The sequence below is a fragment of the Talpa europaea genome (genome assembly GCF_964194135.1).
Source record: "Talpa europaea genome assembly, chromosome: 12".
In the NCBI taxonomy this organism is placed as follows: Eukaryota; Metazoa; Chordata; class Mammalia; order Eulipotyphla; family Talpidae; genus Talpa; species Talpa europaea.
This window is the reverse complement of record NC_140079.1, coordinates 36380626-36404064: the sequence shown is the minus strand read 5'-3', so window position 1 is coordinate 36404064 and position 23439 is coordinate 36380626. Positions and strand designations below refer to the sequence as shown.

The following is a 23439-nucleotide window of genomic DNA, read 5'->3' as shown; positions in this document are numbered from 1 at the left end:
AGTACAAAGTGATAAGGCAAGTTCAGTATTTTTATCTTTCAAAGGAGTGGCAGACAAGGAAAAGTAGCCTACAAACATAAAAGAATGCAAGGTGTTATTATCCTGGAAAGTCGATGGTGTATAATAAGAGGTGGTTTGATTTTTCTGCTATTGAATACAAGGTATAGGTCTTACAAGTTTGAATTATGGAGTTTTGCATCAATGTAATATGGTTCTGAAAACTAGGAAGATTTTCTGCAAATGACCCCAGGGTTTCTGCTGCTCAGCAATATTGACCAGCTGAAAACCACCAGAGTCATCAACCTTTCACAGTAATTTCCTTGCATTAAGTACCACAGTGTCTTCCCTTCCTGGTTTTCCCTCATCTCTCCTCCTTCCTTCCTGTGATTTGCTGCTGCTATTATAACCTTCACACTTTTTTTGTTTTACAGTGATTACTGCTGGAGATAACAATTTCTTAAGTGGATAATACCAATGGATTATCATAAGACACTGATCTTGCTTCTTGATAATGCACAGTAAGCCGTGAGCATTAAAATTCAAAAAATAAAGGTCACGTGAAGAGCAATGCATATATAAAATTACAGAAGTTTATACAACTATCTCAAAACCAAGCTCATTATGACTCCAACCCTACTGTTTTCATCTACATGAAATGATGGTCTGAATGTTCTGCCCATGTTTGGCCCACGTTAGCAACTATCCAGAATTTCTCATGGACTGATGTTATAGATTTGTCTAGCATGGGTATGGATTATTAAATAACTTGGTTGGCATGCAGTGAGAGAATGTAGAAAGAAAATTTCATAAAATAAAGTAGAATATGAGTAATTAAAATAGAGAAGGATATTGAGGTAGTAGTTGGGGTTGTAGATTCAAGTTATAAAGGGTTATACCTCCTCTAAAGAGTGAGGATACAATGTTTATGTTGAGTGGGACCATAAATCACTGTCCAGAAATTCCTTGAGTTATAGACAGCTGGATTTTACCCACTTCCAGTATTTAATTGCTGAGCTGGTATTTTTATTCCTTATGGAGTTGATTCAACATTGTGTCACTAACTTTTAGTTTTCTCTCTAGCCCAGTGCTCAGTCCTATTAGACTTAATGTTCTCTTTTTATAATAACTCTCTACACTAGTGCTCAGTCATATTAGACTTAATGTCCTCTTTTTATAATAATTACTTTTTTATGCCTGCTTTACAATTCTGAACTGAAATTAATAGATAATAACCTATCTACATGCAAAATTCTCAAACTTCAATCTAATTCCATAACTATATTCCAGGGACGTAACTACTCTGTATTTCAAGGAAAGTTGATGTTTCTTTCCTTATTGTACCAGGAGTTGTTTGTTATTTTGGAAAATCACATCATCAATAGAAATGTTGCTTGCAGTTCTTGAGGAAGCTACACAACCATAGTATTATGCTTTTGAAGTTATATATATAGATTCTAGTATATCTTGACTTCAATAGGTCTTCAACTGTCATCATGCAAGAACATTTACATATTTAAATGGATATTTTATTATGTTAAAATAGTCCTTTTTTATTTCTCCTTTGTATAATATTTAGAAGATTTTATTGCACTTTCAGCATTTTCCATGTAGATGGGTTATCTATTAATTTCATTTCAGAGTAGTAAAGCAGGCCAGCACTCTAGTCATCTTAGACTCACCTGCAACTGAAGGATCCACTCACATGGTCATTCCCAGATTTCCGTTTCTTGTGAACTGTTGGGCTAATAGGCTGTTTATGCTGTATTGGCTTCCCTATAGAGTTGCTGACAACATGGAAACTTGGGGGGGTATGTGTGTGTATGGGTATGGGTATGTGAGTGGGTATGAGAGAAAGAGAGAGAGAGAGAGAGAGAGAGAAAGAGAGAGAGAGTGTGTGTGTCTGAGATGAAAGACAATTGCTAAAAATAGAAACTAAAGATTTTTGTAACCTGGAAGTGACATACTTCACCTCAGCTCCAGTTTATTCAATATGTAGACGTTTGTTCAATATGTAGAAGTCACTAAATTCAGTCAACATTTAAGGATTGATTATACAGAATTAATCTGTGCTTGGGAGCCCCTTGACAGCTTCAGGTTGGGAACTGGTCATCAGAACTCTAAGATTCAAGCTTGGAACTTTCATGCCCTGGGAGAGGATAAGGACTGGAGATTGAGTTCATAATTGATCATGTCTCTATGGTGAGGCCTCCATAAAAATGCCTAAGCTATGTTTGGAGAGCTTCTGGATAGGTGAACATATCCATAGGATATATGCATAGGATGGGGATGCACTCCAATTTCTTGGGGACAGAAGCTTCCTGCCTTTGTGACCCTTACGGAGTTTGCTCCATGTAAGTCTTCATCTCTCTGTTCATTGAATCCTTAATTATATAGTCTTTTTAATACACCTGTGAATATAAATGTTCCCCTGAGGTCTGTGAGTGATTATAGAAAATTATTCAACCTGAAGAGGAGGTCATGGGAACTCCTGGTGATAAGCATTTGGTCAGAAGACATTAACACCCAAGGTCTTGCTAATGATGTCTGAAGTGTGTGTGTGTGTGTGGGGGGGGTGGTGTGTGGCTTTTAGTCTTGTTGGACTGAGCCCTTAACCTGTAGTTAGTATCATCATTGAATTATACGATATCCATTTGGTGCACAGAGTGGGAGGGTCAGTCGTTGTGAGAAAACACCTCCATTTTTAGTGTCCGAAGTAGAGGCAGATAAAATAGGAATTTCCTTCTATTCTTTGAGCCTTGTTTTGATTATATATATAAAGGAAACTGCAATCTGCACATAAATTCTTAAAGAGTTCCTTCCAAGATCATTGTGAAGGTATTTTGAAAACTGAAATGCTAGACAACATTACAGTGTTATTATGATGTGAACCATTGTTGATGTGAATAAATGCCTTCCAAATTCAAAATAACACTCATGTAAATACACTTGGGAAAAAGCAATGCCCATGGGGATCCCCTATGGGAATTCCCCATGTTTAAAATTCATGTTTATACAGATAAAAATGTCTAAGTAACTCATAACTTCTGATAAAGAAGTTGTGACATGGAATATTTAGTATGGTTAAATTGAAAATGTTTTCCTCAAATTATATTCTGTATTTGATTTTTATGCTATTTAAACAGAAGATAGAAGAAAGAGAAGTGAACTTTCAGTACTATAATTTGACTATGGTATCATAATGAACCTGTATAGCACTGAGTATAGAGTAATGATTAATGAATGTCATTTATGTAAGGCAGAATGAGTTTAAAGTTTCAACATAGCTATAGGGAATCCAATATGAAGTGAAGAAGTGATTGATTTTTAGTTAGCTGGGCAGCAACAACAAAATGAAGCATTTAAGTACAGTGACCCTCAAGATAACTTCCAATACAGACGAATCAATGCACATATTTGTTAGTCCTCATGTCTTTATATTCCGTATCAAAATCATTTTTGAGTACCCATGCTGTGTATATTGTGGACAGCATATATATATCATTCAGTAACTGCCTCAAAGTATAGCTTTACTAATCAAGTCACCTTTGTACTTTGTTTGGTTCTGTAAAAATCTGTGTGACATGCGTTCATCTTTTTCTATACCTGAGTAGTATTCCATACTGTATATATACCATATCTTCCTAATCCACTCACCTATCCTCAGGCCCTTAGGTTTTTTCCGTAACTTAACTATTGTAAATAATGCTGCAGTGAACATAAGCATTGATATGTCCCTCCAAATTAGTGCGTTTGCATTCTTTGGGTATATACTTAGGAGTGTTACTGCTGGATCATATAATAGATTTATCAATATTTTAATATTTTGAGAAATCTCCATATTTGTCCATAGGTACTGCACCAGTGTATATTCCCACCAATAGTGCAGTAACATGAATGGGGATTATGCTAAATGAAGTAAGTCAGAAGGTGAAATACAAATACCTGATGGTGTCACTTATATGTGGGATGTAGAGGAACAAAACTAAGGGTCAGATAATTTCAAGCCAAAAACAAGCCCTAGAAATATGGTTGTAGAGCCTCCCCTGGTGGTGCAGCAGTTGAACGCTGGGCTGCGAAGCTGCCCGCAGCCTCTGCAGCGCCGGTTCGATCCCTGGCTGCCGGGCGAGGGTCCCACATGGTGCACAGACCTCTCCTGCAGCACCCGCTGCTCCCCTCAGCAGTGTACTTCGTCAGTCTGGCTATTCTGTTCCCCGCTCTGGCTCCAGTGAATTCTCTCACCCTCCATTGCTTCTGACTGTACCCAGTGCTTGTGTAAATAAATAAATAAATAAATCTTTAAAAAATTGAAAAAAAAAAGAAATATGGTTGTAGAATTGAGGTTACCAGAGGGGAGGGGAGGGGAGCAAAGTGGTGGAGGGTAGTGGTCCTTAGTGGAGGACTGTGGATACTGGTGTTGGGTGTGTGGTAACATACACCTAAAACATGTGACTCCATACCTCTACATCATACATGGTGTTGTAAACCAATATCACCTCAATGACAAAAAAAAAGGACCTGTGTGGTTAAGTTGTGAAGACAAATGAGACCAGGTTTTTAACAATGTGGGCAAAACCTTTAAATATTTTTGATGTTGAAAATAAAACAAAAGCCTAATTAACTGCTTCTGAAAATTCAGTTTCCAGTTGGGTATTTATGTTCCTGTAAATATTCTCAAGTGCTGTTCTGAGACAAGGTCAAGTTAGTTGTGACGAGTTTGCTTTTCTGAGCTCTTGCTTTTAAGCTGTATTGGGTTGTGCCCATCAGTGTTGATGTAGGGTTCCTTTTTCCCTATTGCCGAGATGGTACCCTTCCTAGCTCTCAATCAGAAACTCTCTGACCTAGGTTTCCTACTATGGCTGTTGGAAACAGTTACCATGCCAGCCCTGTGTGAGTTTCATTCCATTTTCCATTCAATAGTTCATTCAATATTCCATTTTTATTTCCCTCGCATGGTCTGTACTCTGTCCTCAGCTGCTTTCTTCAAAGACACACGCAGAGCAGTACTCAAGGGAACAGTCCCAAGATATAAGGTCCCCTTATTTTTCCTGCCCACAAGTAACACAACCCTTCCCTGTCTCATGTCAAGTTAATTTCTATATTTTGTCTTGTGATTTTTTTCAGTTATTTGATACAATCTAAGGTCTGTTTCTCTGTCTGAATTAGAATTGAACACAGGCACACACACACACTTCAGTTTTTAAAGCATTATTTCCTGTTCTCTGAATATTTCTAAACTTGTGTTTTAAATGCTTTACATAGTAACCCCTTTGATATTTTAATATGTATTGGGTGCATTCTACTTTTGAAACCTACTCAGGTCTATTTCTGCATTCTCTTCTTTTTGCAAATTCTTGGGCTTGACATCATTTTTCCTTGCGTGCTTAGTTAGCTTTGCCTGTGAGTTTATCATTTTCCTTTAAAAATTAATGCACGGCTTCTCTTAGGTTTAGAATCAAAGTGACTTGCTCCAGAGGTAACATGCTTTTGCTTCTGCTAGGCATATTGTGAACATGATCAAGTTAGACTCTCTAGAAACTGAAAGACTTTTGAATGCAAACCATAATTTTTCTTTTTTAAAATGTGTAATGGCTTGTTTTGCTCAATGACAAAGCAACTTTTCTTCCAGTGAATGGATGTGGGGATTGGGTACTTTGCTTCTGGTGGATCAAGTGAGGATGTATTTCTTTGGGGGTCCAAGATTTAACCTGTTAGAATTCCCACATTAGAAACAGTTTCTGAATTTTGTCTTTTATTTTTTTAAAGATTTATTTTATTTATTCGTGCATACAAGAGCTGGGGTGTGGGGTGTGGGGGATGAGAGGATTCATCAGAGACAGAGTGGGGAGCGAAACAGGCGGGTCGACCAAAATACATTGCTGAGGGGAGCAGCGTGTGAGACAGTAGAGGTCTGTTGTGCCATGTGGATTAGCTCCCTAGCAAGGGATGGAACTTGTGCTGCAGTGGCTGCTGATAACTTCATAGTGCTGAGACTTTATCCCTAGTGCCACCAGGGAGGCCCTGAATTTTGCCTTTTATTCCTAGTGTTTAGTGAGGCCATCTAGTCAACTTTTACTAATTTATCCTCAAGTAACAGATGAATTCAAGTATCTCTATCTTGCAATAATAATGTTTTCTTCTCATTTATATTGCTTCTCAGCCACAGGTAAACTGTACTCTGGCTTCATTTATAATCTTCATTCTGGTGTGCTGGCTTAAGAAGTAGGTCTTTCATAGGACTTGACATTCTTGTAGAGGAGGGACAGCAGAGACAGAATGTTTCAATAACTACAAAAGTTTTTACAAAATTACAGACTCCACTCTGCTTATCTTTCAATAACCCAATCAAGTCACATGGATTCACAGACCCTCAAGAGAGCAAGGCTGCTGTAAGCCCTGCCCATGGAGAGACAGCTAATGTCAGTGCCATCAACTTGGTTATTTTTTTGCACATGATTTATTTTTTTCATTTATAACTTTCTGTTGGTTCAAAAGGAAAATTAGTCCAAGCAGTCAAGTCTGCCTTTTAAAAACAGAATGATTGGGGCCTCCCTGGTGGCGCAGCGGTTGAGCGCTGGGTTGCGAAGCTGCCCGCTGCCTCTGCAGCGCCGGTTCGATCCCCGGCTGCTCCCCGGCCACCGAAGGAGGGTCCCACATGGCGCACAGACCTCTCCTGCCGCCCGCTGCTCCCCTCAGCAGTGTACTTCGGTCCTTCTGCCTGCTCTGCTCCCCGCTCTGGCTCTGGTGAATTCTCTCACCCTCCCGCGCTTCTGACTGTGCCCAGTGCTTGTATAAATAAATAAATAATAAATAAATCAAAATAAATAAATAAATAAAAATAAAAACAGAATGATTGTTTTGCTTTATATATTTTTTAAAAATCATACATAACATAAAACGTATATTTTAACCATTTTGAAGTGTACAGCTCACGAACATTAATGGCATTCACCTTACTGTGCAACTATCATCACCACCCACTTCCAGACTTTATTTTTCTATTTACAATCTTTACCTTTTTCAAATTACAACACGCTTTTGACTTTAGTCCCCAGGCTGCCTGTTACATCCCTGTGTCCTATTTATTTTTTAGCTAGAACTTTTTCATCTTACAGTGCTGAAACTGTGAACCCATTAAACAATTACACTCCCTTGCTCCTTCATATAACCCCCAAGATACCTCATATAAGTGGAATCATACAGTAAGTATCTATCCTTTTGTAACAGACTTGTTTCACTTAATATAATGTTTTCAGATTTCATCCATGTCATAGCTTGTGGAAGGATTTTATTTTTTTAAGGCTGAATGCATACATGGCCTTATATTTACCCATTTATTTGTTGATGAACACTTGGATGGCTTCTAAATTTTGTGCTAATTGTTAATAAATTTCCTGTGAACACTGGCGAATGAATAATCGGTCTATATACCTGCTTCCAATCTTCTTGGGCATATCCCCGGAAGGGGAATTACTGGATCATGTGGTGATTCTATTTTTAACTCTTTTATGCAACTCCACATTGTTTCCTGTAGTGGCTGCCTCAGTTTCCTTTCTCATCAGCAGTGCCCAAGAATAACATCATCTCCCTTCCTTGACAACATTTTTTTTCCTTCTTCTTTTTATAAGATTTATTTATTTATGCTTACAAGAGCTGGGGTGTAGACCGGAGGTGCAGAGGGTGAGAGGCAGAATGGGGAGCAGAACAGACAGATTGACTGAAACACACTGCTGAGGGGAGTAGTGAGTGTGATAGGAGAGCTCTACTGTGCAATGTGGGTCAGCTCCCTGTCCAGGATAGAACTTGTGCAGCAGTGGCTGCAGATTGCTTCACAGTGCTGATGCTTAACCCCTTGTGCCACCAGGGAGGCACACTTTTTTTCTTCTTGATAGCAGCTGTCCTAGTGGGTATGAAGTGGTGGAGATCTCATTGTGGTTTTGAGGTTTTCGTTTACATTTTCCTAGTGATTATTAGATGTTAAACATCTTTTAATGTGATTACTAGCCATTTGTATCCTTTTTTTTGAAATATATATTCACATTTCTTTGCCTATTTTTAAAGCGGTGTTTTGTTTTTTTTTTATGCTATGGAATTGTAAGAACTCCTCATATATTTTAGATGTCAATAACTTATACAATATAGGGTTTACAAATATTTTCTTTCATTTCATGCAAAAATGTTTTCTTACTTTTTCCTTTGATGCACAATTTAAAAAAATCATTAGAACAATTTATCTATTTTTCTTTTAATTCCAAAGCCTTTTTCCCTAAATGAAAAGAATTAAAAGGGAAATATTTCATGTATTTAAGGTTAATAGACAATTGAATTATGAAAATTTCATCTAAATATTTAGTTGTTGAACACAGTTTTACATTAGTATAGGGAAATTTCCACGGAGACATTTCGCGTGACCCAAAATGTACCTTTGTTTATCCTGTGTTTTTTTTTTTTTTATGACATTTAACATAATGAAAAAGAAAAACAGTTAATTTTTTTTTATCCCGCCTGTTGATTATTGGTGTTCTAAAAGGGTAGATATCTCTGAATTTCAAGAGGCCTACATTTTTCTAGTAATTTGATTAGAAGAGATTAATTTACTAAATCTTTTCCTTTCCTTGCCGTGAGTAGAGAAAAAAATCCACATCTTATATTATTGATACTTCATTTTTAGGTGAGGCAGGGGACTCCTGACTCTGCCCTTTCATTAGGAGTGGAATAAATTCTGTAGTTTTTTTCAGGAATAGAAACAAAATAGGAAAACATTTGATGTTGTCATTGCATCAATCAGGAAGATAATTAAAGTTAATGTTTTTTCTGCTGATAAACAAGTAAAACTGTAAATATCATGTCCCTTCTTACTTATTAAATACACTGTTCCATTGAGAAAGTTTTTTTTTATGTGCTTCATTGATATGAACAGACAATTTGCATATTCAGAAGAGATAAAAAATAGTTTTAGTTTTGTCTACAGAATACTTAAGTTTTTTTTGAAATGCAGTCTCACTTGTTCTTTTTTTAAATTTTATTTTATTTTATTTTATATGTGTTTTACATCATTTTCCATTTTGCATAATGTATACATTTTCATCTTGGTTATATTCCCATTATAATACCCAGCCCCCTTATTTTGATCCTACTCCCTTCTCCCTTACCCCCCCCCATAGTGTGTCTCTGGTTTATAGTTGCTTGTTGATTTTGATTTTTACTTTATTTCTTTTTGATAAATGTTTTCCTTTGCCCAACATTTAAGCAATCATGTTTGTTAAAGTGTTTTTAGCATTCCCAGAGTATCCTCTGTTTTTAGAACAAAGCTGTTGAAAGCATATAAATCATAAAACAAAACATTGGAATCATATACTTCCTATTCTTAAGAATGGATCTACAGTAATTTTTACGTATAAAAGCCGATTTATCATTAAAGTTGTTAGGGATGGCAGGGCCTACTGTCATTATGTCATATGGAACAGGAGGCATAATGTCAAGTGGATTTTCTTGGTTGTTCTCCTACACTAAAGTCTGTGTATCAGAGGAGTTAGGTCAATCAAGAATAGGGGCCAGCATAGCTTTTGACCTTGCCTTTCATTTCTGTGTGTATTCTTCTGTTCCACAGTTTCTGTTCCCTTTTTTTAGGTACTTGCACTGGTAATGATGCATTTATACTTTATCCTGACCTTTTATTCTTCCCCTCAGGAAACAGATTTTGGAATTCAAGTAGGTTTTGTGACAAAATTAGCCTACTGACTTAAGATCTGATCCAGAAATATTCGACTCAGTTCAGCAGCAGATGTGAACAATTCCTTCAATATGTTGTATGCTATTTCATCCCTAAGGTTGTTTATGTTTGTTGTAGTCAAGTGACCGATCTCAAAAATGACCTTCAGTAAATGAATGTTCCCTAAAATTATGAAATTTTTATTTGGCTTCTGCAAATCTTATAATTCATTCTCAGACTAATCTTTTTTGTGTGGGCTTGTTTTGTGTTAAAATATTCAGGTGTGAGAAGAATCAAGCTAATTTTATTTTAAGCATTCATTTTAGTTGATAATATCTACCTAAATCAGATATTTGCTGTGGTTGACAAAAGGAGAGGAGAAAGGAATCCCTAGGAAAGACGAATTCTATCTTTATTCCTTTTTATACTCTTGAGTAAAAGTAAAATAAATCATCCTCACTCCCATCACATAAATATAGACAGTGTCATAGTTCAAAGAAATTATGGTTACAGGGCCTCCCTGGTGGCGCAAGGGGCTAAGCACAGCACTATGAAGCAATCTGCAGCATCTGCAGCTCAAGTTTAATCCTCAGCCGGCCAGGGAGCAACCCATATGGCACAGAAGAAGACCTCTCCTGTTGTGCGCGCTGCTCCCCTCAGCAGTGTGTTTTGGTCAGTCTGCTTGTTCTGTTTCCCAATCTGTCTCCAGTGAATCCTCTCACCCCCCACACCTCTGACCTGTACCCCAGCTCTTGTATGCATAAATAAATAAATCTTTAAAAAAAAGAAATTATGGTTACAGAACGCTGGTTATAAGTATTTTAAAATTAAATGCATTCCCATAAGAAATAATTTTCATAGAGCATCAAATACTTTAGCCATACTAACACTGAATATGGAAAAAATGCATTACAAAGAAAGAGAAATGAAAACCTGTACTTTTAGCTGAAGCTGTAAATCATCTAATGTTAACATTTTATAATTGAAGAAAATAGAAAGTTTTAATTGGGTAAATTATTAAATATATTGTTTGATAATTTTAAATTCAACTCAATAATAGACCACACATTCTAGTGCTTATTTTGTTCTAGGTACTCTTTTTTTAAAGATTTATTTATTTATTTATACAAGAACCGGGGTACAGGCCGGATGTGCGAGAGGGTGAGAAGATCCACCAGAGCCAGAGTGGGGAACAGAACAGGCAGACTTATGAAATATGCAGCCGAGGGGAGCAGCGGGCAAGGCAGGAGAGATCTGCTCGCCATGTGGGACCCTCACCCGGCCAGCCGGGATCGAAACCGCGCTGCAGAGGCTGAGGACAGCTTCACAGCGCAGCGCTTAGCCACCTGCACCACCAGGGGAGGCCCCGTTCTAGGTATTCTTAAATTTTATATATGTGTGTGTGTGTGTGTGTGTGTGTGTGCGTGCGCGCTTGTGGGTGCATGCATGTATATGTATATGTGTGTATATAACATGGCCACATATATGGTTACATGTATATATAAATATGTCTATATGTGTATGTGTATATATGTGTGTGTGTGTGTGTATTCAGTTATTCTTTATTACAACCCCAGATGGAGGTGCCATTTTTATCCCCATTTTTCAGAGGAAGCTGAAACACCTAGAGGAACACAGAGTATTTTAGTGCTTTGTTTATAAGTAAACAGGTGGAGTCACCTGCATGACAGCATAGACTGTGCACCACACAATGCAGCGACCGCCATGCACATAGATACATAAGTCTCAAAGTCCACGATCTTGCCAAGTGCATCACATGCCTCTTGTAAATGGTTAGTCAATAATTGGAAATTAATTTGATGACTACTTATGGTATATTGTTTTTAAAAATATGGGGCAGATCTCCAAAAGTTTATATGCTACTTAAAAAGCTTTCTGACATTTTAAAAAATATTTATTTATGCATACAAGAACTGGGGTACAGGCCAAAGGTGTGGAGGATGAGAGGATTCACAGAGACAAAGTGGGGAACAGAACAGGCAGATTGATTGAAATAAACTGCTGAGGGGAGCAGCGGTTGACACAGGAGTGGTCTGCTGCCTCATGTGGATTAGCTCCCTGGCCGAGGATTGAACTCGTGCTTCAGTGACTGTGAATAGTTTCATAGTGCCTCAACTTAACCCCTTGGGCCACCAGGGAGGTCCCAGTTTTCTGGCATTTTAAGAAATAATTTCCACCTCTCGTATACCTCTGTGAAGTCACAGTTATTTTGTGCAGCTCATGGCTATAAATCATAGATTGTATTTCACATATCTGTCATAGAATATCTTCATATTGACAATGTGTACACACTCTCAGGTATAACTTAGAGGATCAAATATTATTGAATATATTTTTCATGGAAATGTTTATGTTCCACACACAGTCTATGGAGAAATTTTAAGAAATATTTGGAGAGAGTTTTTTTTTTAAGTTCTTTTTTTTTAGATTTATTTATTTATTTATACAAAAACTGGGGTACAGGTCAGAAGTGCGAGAGGGGAGGGTGAGAGGATTCACCAGAGCCAGAGCAAGGAGCAGATCAGGCAGACAGACTGAAGACACTGCTGAGGGGAGCAGTGGGCAAGGCAGGAGAGGTCTGCTGCGCCATGTGGGGTTCTCCCTGGCCAGCAGGGAATCGAACCGGCGCTGCAGAGGCTGCGGACAGCTTCGCAGCGCGGCTCTCAACCGCTGTGCCATCGGGGAGGCCCTTGGAGAGAGTTCATAATTTATTATTCAATAAAAGCTTCACATAGAAAGGCGAAAACCCTCCTTTGAAATTTCATGACCCTCTTTATGCCAAGGCAATGTATTTTTTGAGTGCATTTATATGACTAAAGGAATCAAGTTTTCCTTTTCAAATTTAGGTGACTGATATCCTTTAATTATATTTTCTTGCCAAAATATCTTTGTTAACTATTAGATAATTCATGTCTGTGAACTTTCTTTCAGAAATATATTGGTCCTACTAGTTCTCAGTAAGGGTTCATTTCTTCTTATTTGGTGTTTTCTTTTCTTGATGTTTGTAGGCCCAAGTTATTTCAAGTAGTAAGAGTTAAGGCTTATTAACTGCATAGTTTTACTTAGGAACTTCTGACTCTCCATTTGTGAAAGATAATTCCAGTTGCTTCAGAGTTTCTGGGAAAATTGGTTAACATGACATTTCAAATACTGTAAACAAGACAGTGCTGTGTTAGTGTGTTAGTTCCCTATGACTGTTATAACAAATTTACATATTTAGTGCCTTAAAACAATACAAATTAATTCTTTACAATCCTGGAAACTGGAAGTTGGAAATTAGTTTCACTGGTTTACAGTGAAGGTTTCCCCAGCTTTGGTTCCCTCTGGAAGCTCCAGGAGAAGAGTTCATGTCCTTGCTTTCCTGACTTTTTTTTTTAAAGATGTATTTATTTATGCCATACAAGAACTGGGGTGTAGGCCAGAGGTGCTGGGGTTGAGAGGATTCACCAGAGAGAGTTCTGAGCAGAACAGGCAGATCCACTGAAATACACTGCTGAGGGGAGCAGCAGGCAAGGCAGGAGAGGTCTGCTGCACCATGTGAGTTGCTGCCTGGCCCGCTGGGGATCAAACTCTTGCTGCAGTGGTGGCGATAGGTTGATAGTGCTGTCTTTAACCCCTGCGCCACCAGGGAGGCCCCTTTCCTGACTTCTTGAGCATACCTGCTTCTTTGGCTTTTGACCTGTTCCTTGCATCACTCCAACCTCTTGCTACATTTCTCATGTCTCTATTTTCTTTTCTGTAGTCAAATTTGCTTTGCTCTCATAGGGGCATTTGCGCTGACATGTATGATCAGCACAAATAAGCTGTCATACTATCCCCCTGCCGCAATCCTTAACTTAGTCATCTCCAAAGTCCCATTTGCCATAATAGGGTTCATTATTCTGTGGATTAGGATGTGACTATATTAGGGGCAATATTCAGTCTAGCAACCATAGTTTTCAAATCCTCTCTTATCTGGTAAGATAAGAGACTGTGTTGTCTTTAGAAGGTCACAAAGAAAGGTTCATTTATGAAAAGTGTTCCAAAATATTCCAACATACCCCTTTTAAGAAAACCCTAAAAATCATATATAAGATGTCCTGGACATATTCTGTTCTGGATTCCAGAAGTTTGGAATATTGATTCTCCAAGAACCCATGTCCAGATCTTTAAATGGTATTTGACATGTCTCCAAGGTGCTGTTTCTTGTCACCATTACAAGACATATGAGGGACATACAAACCAGGGAAGATGATGGGATGATCTATATTTCATCATCCAAACTAGAATGCCTTCAAGAGTAAAAGAAAAAGCATTAATGATTACATGTGATAACACACATAAACCAGCTCTGTGCTAGACAAGTTAGAATCTATAACTGCTCTTCCTAAGTCTTCATTCATTGTGAGCCCCTCCATTAGTGGTGAGAAGGAATGCACTTAGGGAAACAACTTTGCAGTGACATTCTTTGGTTCTTTGGCATATTTAGCAAAGACTTATTGCATAGGATTCTGAAAATGCTGACTAGAAATGAAAAAGAACAATCAATTGGACATCCTCAAGATTAAGAACTGCTTTCTCAAGAGCCTCTGTTCAGAAAATGAAAAGACAAACCACAGACTGGGGGAAAATGTTCACAATATATGTAACTGACAGAGAGTTTATAGCCTCCATATTTTGAAAACTCATAACTTCATAAATCACTTAATTTTTAAATGTACTCAAGATTTTAGCAGACACAGAAGATCTCCAAAGAACCAATATGTCCATGGGAAGATGTTCAAAGTGATTAACCATGAGAGAAATACAATGATAAAGAGATAAAACAAACCCCCAGAAGAGTGTTCAAAATTAGTTTTATTGACAATACTAAGTTTTGTCAAGGATGAGAAAGTAAAATGGGATACAATTTTGCAACTGTAAAGTAGCACTATAATGTTGAACACATAGACACAGTTTCACCCAGAAATTACACTCATTGGTATTTCCAAATAAAAAATTAAAAACATTTGTCAACCCAAAGATCTACACTTGAGTATTTCTTTATTTTTTCTTTAATTTTTTAAATTTATTTTTACATCATTGTTCATTTTTAAACAATATTTGCTTCCTCCCCTCAGGTGTAGTCCCCATAGAATTTCCTTCACCAGTTCACCCATGCACCACCACCATAGTCCCTTGTGCTCCTTCCTCCCTCCCTCTGATCTCTCTCCCTCCTCCTCTCCTGCAGGATATCTCTGATTTATAATTGGCTGTTTTTGTTTTGTTGTGTTTTGCATTGTTATTTTTTACACTAATGTTTTATTTGGTTCTCCTATATTGCTCCTATAAGTGAAACCATCGATGTTTTTCTTTTACCTTCTGACATTTCACTAAACATAATTCCTTCTAGCTCCATCTTTATTGCTGCAAATGGCATGAGCTTATCATTTTTGATTGCTGAACCTAATAATTAAAACAGTTGGTATTGGAACAAAAACAGGCACACAGACCTGGAACTGAATAGAGAGCCCAGAAAACAAGCCACACTTGTATGGACAACTAATCTTTGACAAAGGAGCAAAGAATATGCAATGGAACATGGACTATTTGTTCAATAAATGGTGCTGGGAAAATTAGACCACTATTACTGTGCACAAAAATCAACTCAAAATGGTTAAAAGGACTGGACATAAGACCTGAAACCATAAAACATATAGAAGAAAATATAGGTAAAACACTACAAGACATGCACTTGAGTATTTTTGATGATGTTATTCCTAAACTTACCAAATACTGCTCACCAACAGGTGACTGATCATCACACTATGGTTTATTTTCAAAATAGAATACTATACAGAAATAAGAATTAATGAATCATTGATACATCCAAGAGCATCAGTGAGTCTTACAAACATCATGGTGAGGAAAAGAAAACAAAACAACTAAATAGCAAATGATCCATGATGATATGATTGTGTGACTCAGTTTACCTAAAACTAAAGATGAAAAGAACAATCTAATCTCTGGTGAATGGAAGCAAATTGGTGGTTGTCTGGCATGAAGGGTAGAGGGGTAGGTCTGGAAAGAGGCACAAGCAGGATAAGGTCTGTATTATAGCCCAAACATGCAGAATAAATTCACCAAAACATATTGAAATGTCAACCTCAAATGGTTGCATTTTATGGTATGCCTATTCTACCTCAATAAGGTTTATTTAAAACTTCTGTAACTAGGCCTCCCTGGTAGCGAAAGGGGTTAAGATGTAACCTATGAAGCTGTCCTCAGCCACTGCAGCACATGTTCAATCCCTGGCCAGGGAGCAACCCACATGGCTCAGCAGACCTCTCCTGACTTGCCCACTGTTCCCCTCAGCAGTGTATTTCCGTTGATCTGCCTGTTCTGTTCCCCTCTCTGTCTCTGGTGAATCCTTTCATCTCCCTCACCTCTGGCCTGTACCCCAGTTCTTGAATGCATGAATAAATAAATCTTTAAACAAAAAAAATCTGGGGCCTCCCCTCGTGGCGCAGGTGGTTGAGTGCAGCTCTATGAGACTGTCCGCAGCCTCTGTAGCGTGGTTTCGATCCCAGCTGGTCAGCAAGAATCCCACATGGCGTAGTAGACTTCTCCTGTCTCACCCACTGCTCCCTCAGCAGTGTATTTCAGTCAGTCTGCCTGTTCTGTTCCCATCTCTGTCTTGGTGAATCCTTTCACCCTCCCGCATATCTGGCCTGTACCCAGTTCTTTTATGCATGAATAAATAAATCTTTAAAAAAGAAAAATAATTAAAAAAAATATGTTTAACTATTCTTGTTACAAAATTATGGATACTTTGGGTTATTTAGAAAATGTAAAAAGTAAGAGAACGTGAGAAATAACTTATTGTAGTGCCAGAAAGGACACAGTGTAGGATCTCTATGATCTGGGCAGATGGGTAAAGGAGAGTCCTGGAGCCCTCGGTGGCTTTTCAGGCTTTAACCAGGCATACGGCAGCAGGGGTCCTGGGAGGTTGGCAGGCCTCCCAGCCCCCAGCAAATCTTTACTCTTTCTGGGCTCTCTGGTGTTCTCTCGTGGTCTCTTCTTCTCTGCTGGTTCTTCTTGTTCTCTTGCTTGTTCTGTTGCTCTTTCTCTTCTGCTCTTGGTTCCATTCTCCTGTGACACGGACTTTAAAGCCCTGTCTCTGCCCAGGTGTGCCCACCTATGCATGCCCACACCCTACTCCAGGTGTTTGCCATCAGGCATGCATGTAGGATCTCAGGGATCCATCGTCAACAGTCAACACTAATGGCAGGAGGGTGGACAAACCTGTTATTTTTTCATTTATCCTACAATTCACCCCCTAGGGGTTTTCCACCATACACTCTATAACAGAATACAACTGCATACAATACAACAAAATACAACTAAGCCCAGGCAGGGTGCACATGTAGGGGCAAAAGACTAGATTATTGGCACCAGCAGATGATCCACCACTTCTGCTGATGAAGGTGCTGCTCATACAAGGGGAGCCACTCACAATGTGACATGCAGATCCCGGCACTCAGGCCAACCCTTTGCACAAGCACATGGGTCAGGGATCTGTGGATACAAGCTTCACATGTGGCCTCTCTTGGGTCCCTGTAGGGTAAAGAGAATGTCAGGCTTTTCTGCCCTTCCGCCATCAGGAGAGATGATGGATCCTTGTCCTGAATGCATGCCTGATGGTGGGCACCTGGAATAAGGTGTGGGCATAGGTAGATGGGATTCAGCTGAGCTAAGACTGTGCTTTTAAGGGCGGTGTCACGGGGGGACGCCAGCAGCACCAGTAGCAGCAGAAGCCGAAGCAGAAGCAGCAGTAGAGGCAGCAGTAGAAGCCGAAGCCGAAAGAGAAGCCGAGAAGCAGCAGAACGAACGCTAGAGAGCTCAGATAGAGTGAAGCTCCCAGCCCCCCAGCCTCCCAGCCAGCACCCCTGCCTGCCATATGCCTGGTGAACCCCAATAACAAACCTGCAAAACCACTGAGGACTCTGACTCCTCCTTTACCCGGTCTGCATGGGATCAGAAAACCTGCACTGTGGCCAGTCCTGCCCTTACGATTGGCGTAAGTCGGCAAGATCCATGCAGACGGGTATTGGAGCCCTCCGAAGACCTGGAAGGGACTAAGGAGTAAGTGTTTGCCTGTGATGACGCTGGAGGTGCCATGGCGGCACAGAAGGTGGATACGGTCCGGAGCTGTGGGACGAGACCTCACATGGAGGAGATGCCCGAGAGGACCAGGCAACGACACTGGAAAGGACCAGCCAACGACACCGGAAAGGACCAGCCAACGACACCGGAAAGGACCAGCCAACGACACCGGAAAGGACCAGCCAACGACACCGGAAAGGACCAGCCAACAACACCGGAGGGGACCAGCCAATGACCCCTGAGGCAGCGGGCCATTGCTGACGCAGGGAGAGGCCAACGGACTTGAACTGATGGACTAGGACTGACAATCCTGCCAGAAGGCGGAAGACCTTGCAGGTTGATATGTTTTGGGACCCTGGGGGTGGAACAGTTTTGTTTGTAAACCCCAAGAGATGGGAATCTGGGGGTGGCCAGTGGGCCTAGATGGCCAAAAGCAGCCTGTGCATGCCCAGCAGCCAGGTGGAGGAGAAAAGCCAACTAAGTAGGCAAAAGCTGGTACTGATGCTAAGTTGAGAAGCCCTAAGCGGCTGTTAAGCAGCCTGGGTATGCTGAAGACCTGTGAGTCTCGTAAAATCACCTGTGGGTGATGCCCTGCTCATTCTTGAGTGAGGGTGAGGAGCTGAGGAACCTGTCCTTGGGGGACGGGTGGGGAACGTGGCTTGGGGTGGAGCCCAAGCCGAATGCAGAGTTTGGATCCCGACCCATGTGCTTGTGCAGTGGGTTGGCCTGAGTGCAGGGGTCTGTGAGTTGCATGGGTGGCCATGAAGGCCGAGTGTTGGAGCGACTGCAGACAGAAACCCTGAGGGTTGGCGATTACCCCCAACAGAATAAAATTGCCAATCCCAGAGCTAGTGCGTCCTGGGGGTGGATGCTGTGTGTGCCTTGTAGCCGAGACTACAGCCAGAGAAGGCCAGGAAGCCTGACGGCTCCTGGTGTGATATAGTAGATGCTGTGAGTGGTTCCCCTCCCTCGTATGAGCAGTGCCTTCGGCAGCAGATTTGGTGGCTCATCTGCTGGTACCAATAATTGTCTTTTGCACTTGGTTGGTGCCCTGCCTGGACTTATTTGTGTTCTGTTGTATTTTGTTATATTGTGATGTATTTGCTTTTGTGGGCCATGGCTGCATTGTTTGTTTGTTTAGAAAATTGTATATATATGTATAGACTGTATGGCCGAAAACCCTGAGGGGGTGGACTGTAGGGTAAAGAGAATGTCAGGCTTTTCTGCCCTTCCGCCATCAGGAGAGATGATGGATCCTTGTCCTGAATGCATGCCTGATGGCGGGCACCTGGAATAAGGTGTGGGCATAGGTAGATGGGATTCAGCTGAGCTAAGACTGTGCTTTTAAGGGCGGCGTCACGGGGGGGGACGCCAGCAGCACCAGTAGCAGCAGAAGCCGAAGCAGAAGCAGCAGTAGAGGCAGCAGTAGAAGCCGAAGCCGAAAGAGAAGCCGAGAAGCAGCAGAACGAACGCTAGAGAGCTCAGATAGAGTGAAGACTTGCTGGGGGCTGGGAGGCCTGCCAGCCTCCCAGCCCCCCAGCCAGCACCCCTGCCTGCCATATGCCTGGTGAACCCCAATAACAAACCTGCAAAACCACTGAGGACTCTGACTCCTCCTTTACCCGGTCTGCATGGGATCAGAAAACCTACACTGTGGCCAGTCCTGCCTTTACAGTCCCCCCTTTGGCTTGGGCTCTACCACGTTCCCCACCTATCCCCTCACTCAACAATGAACAACAACATCACCAGCAGGTGATTTTAAGAGACTCGCTGGCCTTTAACATACTTAAGCTGCTTAACAGCCTTTTAGGGCTTCCCAATCTCAGCACCATCTTTTGCCTTTGTAAGTTGGCTATTTTGATATATCTCTTCTGCCTGGCTGCAGAGAACTTGGTGAGAACTTCCTCCCTCAGCTGATCTCAAGCTCTTCTCTTACCTGCTCATTCCTCTACTCTCGCCATTACCTCTCTGGGCCATGGCCCTAGGATTGCTGGGCAGTACATAGGCAGGCTGCTTTTGGCCACCAAAGACCACTGGCCATGCCTTGGTTTTCATATCCTGGGGTGTACAAATGATACCATTCACCTCCAGGGTCCCATAAACAATATCAACCTGCAAAAGTTCCTCTGCCTTCTGGTGGGATTGCCAGTCCAAGTCCATTGGCTTTTCCCTGCATCAGCACTGGACAAGCTCCAAATTGTGGTCTGTAATGGCAGGAATGGCCACAGTTCAGGTTTTCTGATCCCATGCAGACCGGGTAAAGGAGGGGTCAGAGTCCTCAGTGGTTTTGCAGGTTTTTATTGGGGTTCACCAGGCATATGGCAGGCAGGAATGCTGGGGGGCTGGGAGGCTGGCAGTCCTCCCAGCCCCCAGCAAATCTTCACTCTATCTGGGCTCTCTGGCATTCTCAACTTCTTTCTCGGCTTCTGCTTCGGCTTCTGCTTTTGGCTTCTCTTTCGGCTTCTACTGGCGTCCCCGTGACACCACCCTTAAAAAAAGCACAGTCTAAAAAAAAAAAAAAAAAAAAAACACAGTCTTAGCACAGGTGTACCTACTTCAGGTGCCCGCCATCAGGCATGCATTCAGGATCACAGGATTCCCTCATCTATCCTGATGGCGGGAGGGCAGAAAAGCCTAATTTTTCACTTTACCCTACAGGTCCTCTTTGCTGCCTTAGGGGTCGTGGGCTGGTGTAGGGTAAAGTATTGTCAGCCTTTTTTGCCCTCCTGCCATTAGGATTGATGATGGATCCCCGCGGCCCTGAATGTATGCCTGATGGCGGGCACCTGGAGTGGGTTGTGGGCATATGTAGGTGGGTTCACCTTAGCTGAGACTGAGCTTATAAGGTCTGTGTCAAGGGGATGCCTGAAGAGTGGAACCAGCGAGAGAACAAGAACAAGCTGAGGAGAGAGAACAAAACCACGAGAAAACTTGCCAGAGAGCCCAGGAAAAGTGAAGAATGGCTGTAGGTTAGGAGGTCTACCTGCCTCCTGCCCAACCACAACCCCCCCAATCCCTGGCACCCCTGCCTGCCCTGTACCTGATAAACTCAATAAACACCTGGAAAAGTCACTGAGTGCTCCAGAACCCTCCTTTACTCATCTGTTAAGGTCATAGAAAACCTGCACTGTACCCTTCCTGCCACTACAGCTGGTCCTCTTGGGCCATCTCCTCTTCCACTCGAGGTCTGTCCTGCAGCTCCCGGGCCTTGTCTACCTCCTGTGCTTCTGAAGCATCTTTAGCTGTTTCTGCAGCTCCTGGACTTTGGTCACCACCTGTGCTGCCATGGTGCCGCCAGCACTGTCACAGCCTTATGGTCTGCTACTCCTCAGCCCCTCCTGAGGTCTGCAGTGGGCTCCATACCCGTCTGCATCAAATCATCCTGCTGACTTACACCAAATGTAATGCAACTATCCCAAACCAGGTAGGTTCATCACCAGTCCAAGCAGTCTCTTTGGTGTTTTAACTGTTCTCATGTTCTCCACTCTACCCCACTGTACTCCTCTGTACCCTGCTGTATGCTGCCCATACCCCACCGCCACGCCACACCCTACTCCAGGTGTCCACCATCAGGCATGCATGAAGGACTGCAGGGATCCATCATCAATGCTGATGGCAGGAGGGTGGAAAAGCCTGATACTTTTTCACTTATCCTACACTTATTCTTAATAATAAACACAGAAATGCTATTTCATGGTAGAAATATACTTGTCTAGGCACAGATTTTGAACTTCTTGGACTTTTCATCCCTGTTTGTTGGTTCCTGAATTGTGTTACATTTCAATATTAATTTCCTAGGATCAGAGGGCTTCCCAGTTGCTCCTACCAATGCCATGTTTTCCCTTAGAAGAATAAAGGAAAGCTCTGCTTCCCAGGCTTAATGTGAATTTTGTCCCCTCATGTGTAAAATAAGTAATGATGCTCCGTTTGCCAGTCTCCACTGAGCTACCCTTGGATTTGGTGTCAGAGCATCTCTTCTGAGGTTCCACGTTTTGCCTCCTGCCCCTCAGTCTGCTTCTACACCTACTTCTGTCTTATTCTGCCTTATTTTATCTTATTTATTTTTTGTTGTTGTTGTTTTGAGAGTGTGCTTGAAATTTAATTTCAGCCAAAAGCATCCCCTATCACATCAAAATTGTTGATTTGAATATTTCATTTTATGCTTTTTAATGAGGTACCATTATTTTACTTCCCTGTTAATCTTTTCACAATATAAGCTTTCTCCTCTCAGGTGTGGTCATCTTAGTTCTCCCACACCAGAGCACCATAATCCTTCACTATTGTCCTCCCTCACTCCCCTTATTCCTCACCTCTACCCTCTTTCCTCATGAATGTTTCAGATCTATGGTCAGCTTTCAAGGGTTGGTTTTCAGGTTTTCAAGTTTTATGATCCTTTGTTTGCTTTCTCAATATTCCACATATAAGTGAAACCATCTGATATTTATCTTTCTCCTCCTAGCTTATTTTACTGAGGATATTTTTTCCCTTGTCTCTTGAGTTTGGTCCTTGCCTTGTTCTCTCTCTCTCTTTTTTCTTCTTTTTCTTTCTTTCTTTTTTTTTTTTGTTTAAAGATTTATTTATTTATTTATACAAGCACTGGGTACAGTCAGAAGCGCGGGAGGGTGAGAGAATTCACCAGAGCCAGAGCGGAGAGCCGAGAGCAGAACAGGCAGAGTGATGAAGTACACTGCTGAGGGGAGCAGCGAGCAGCGGGCAGCAGGCGAGGTCGGCGCACCATGTGGGACCCTCACCCAGTGGCCGGGGATGGAACCGGCGCTGCAGAGGCTGTGGGCAGCTTCACAATCCAGCGCTCAACCACTGCGCCACCAGGGAGGCCCTGCCTTGTTCTCTTTGTCTAACTCTCCAGTCCCCTCCATTTGCTGCAGACACTAAAAAAGCACTGAAAGTCTTCTAAACTGCAGATGATTCCTGGCCAGTATTCCATTTCACTCTTAGAAGTTTGGATCCAAAGCCCATAAGCATCATCTCCATGGAAATTTTCTTTGAATTGCTCTTCTAGACTTTCCATGCCTTTTCTCCCTCAGGTCTCTCTTTATTTTCATCACTGATCTCCAATTATTCCAGTAACAAATTTTTAAGTTCCAAGTTCCTGGCGGCTGGGACTGCAAATCAGACCTGATTCCCTGACACCATTTCCAGCTACATTTACTTACCATCAATTTTTCACCTTCAATTGCTTATTTAGTGCTGAACTCTAATTTCCCTGGCAATTCTTTGACGTTATTCATGGGGAAATAAAGCATATCTTTGGCTGATCGGTTTTTCTGACTTTTGACCTCATCGCCCAGTCTTCTTACTTTGGAACTGAACAAGCTTACAAGCAGGCATTTCACATGACTTTTCAGATACTTTGCAGCTAATTGAAAGCAAAATGTCTGTGGTGAAGCATTTTCAATGTAAAGTTCTGCTCTCCCATCTTCTCATAGTTAAATTAGATGGAAACAATCATCTTTTATAAGACACATCTGTGCATGAGGTTCTGTAAATCCTTGCTTTCAAGATCAAATTTATATCTCCCCAAGGTTGATTTTTAAAAGTCACTTATTTTTTTTTTATTCTTTGAT

The 23439-nt window shown here is 41.2% G+C and overlaps 1 protein-coding gene across 1 annotated transcript in view; it reads right to left on the bottom strand.

The window, feature by feature from the left end:
- LOC311181483 (large ribosomal subunit protein eL43-like) overlaps positions 1-21141 on the bottom strand; it is a gene marked incomplete at both ends in the record, with an annotated part of 39244 nt that extends 18103 nt beyond the window's left edge. The window contains one exon of the mRNA XM_084249950.1: positions 21071-21141. Within this exon, the coding sequence (XP_084106076.1) occupies positions 21071-21141 (71 nt within the window). The remainder of the gene's footprint in view (positions 1-21070) is intronic.
- Positions 21142-23439: the final 2298 nt, after the last annotated feature.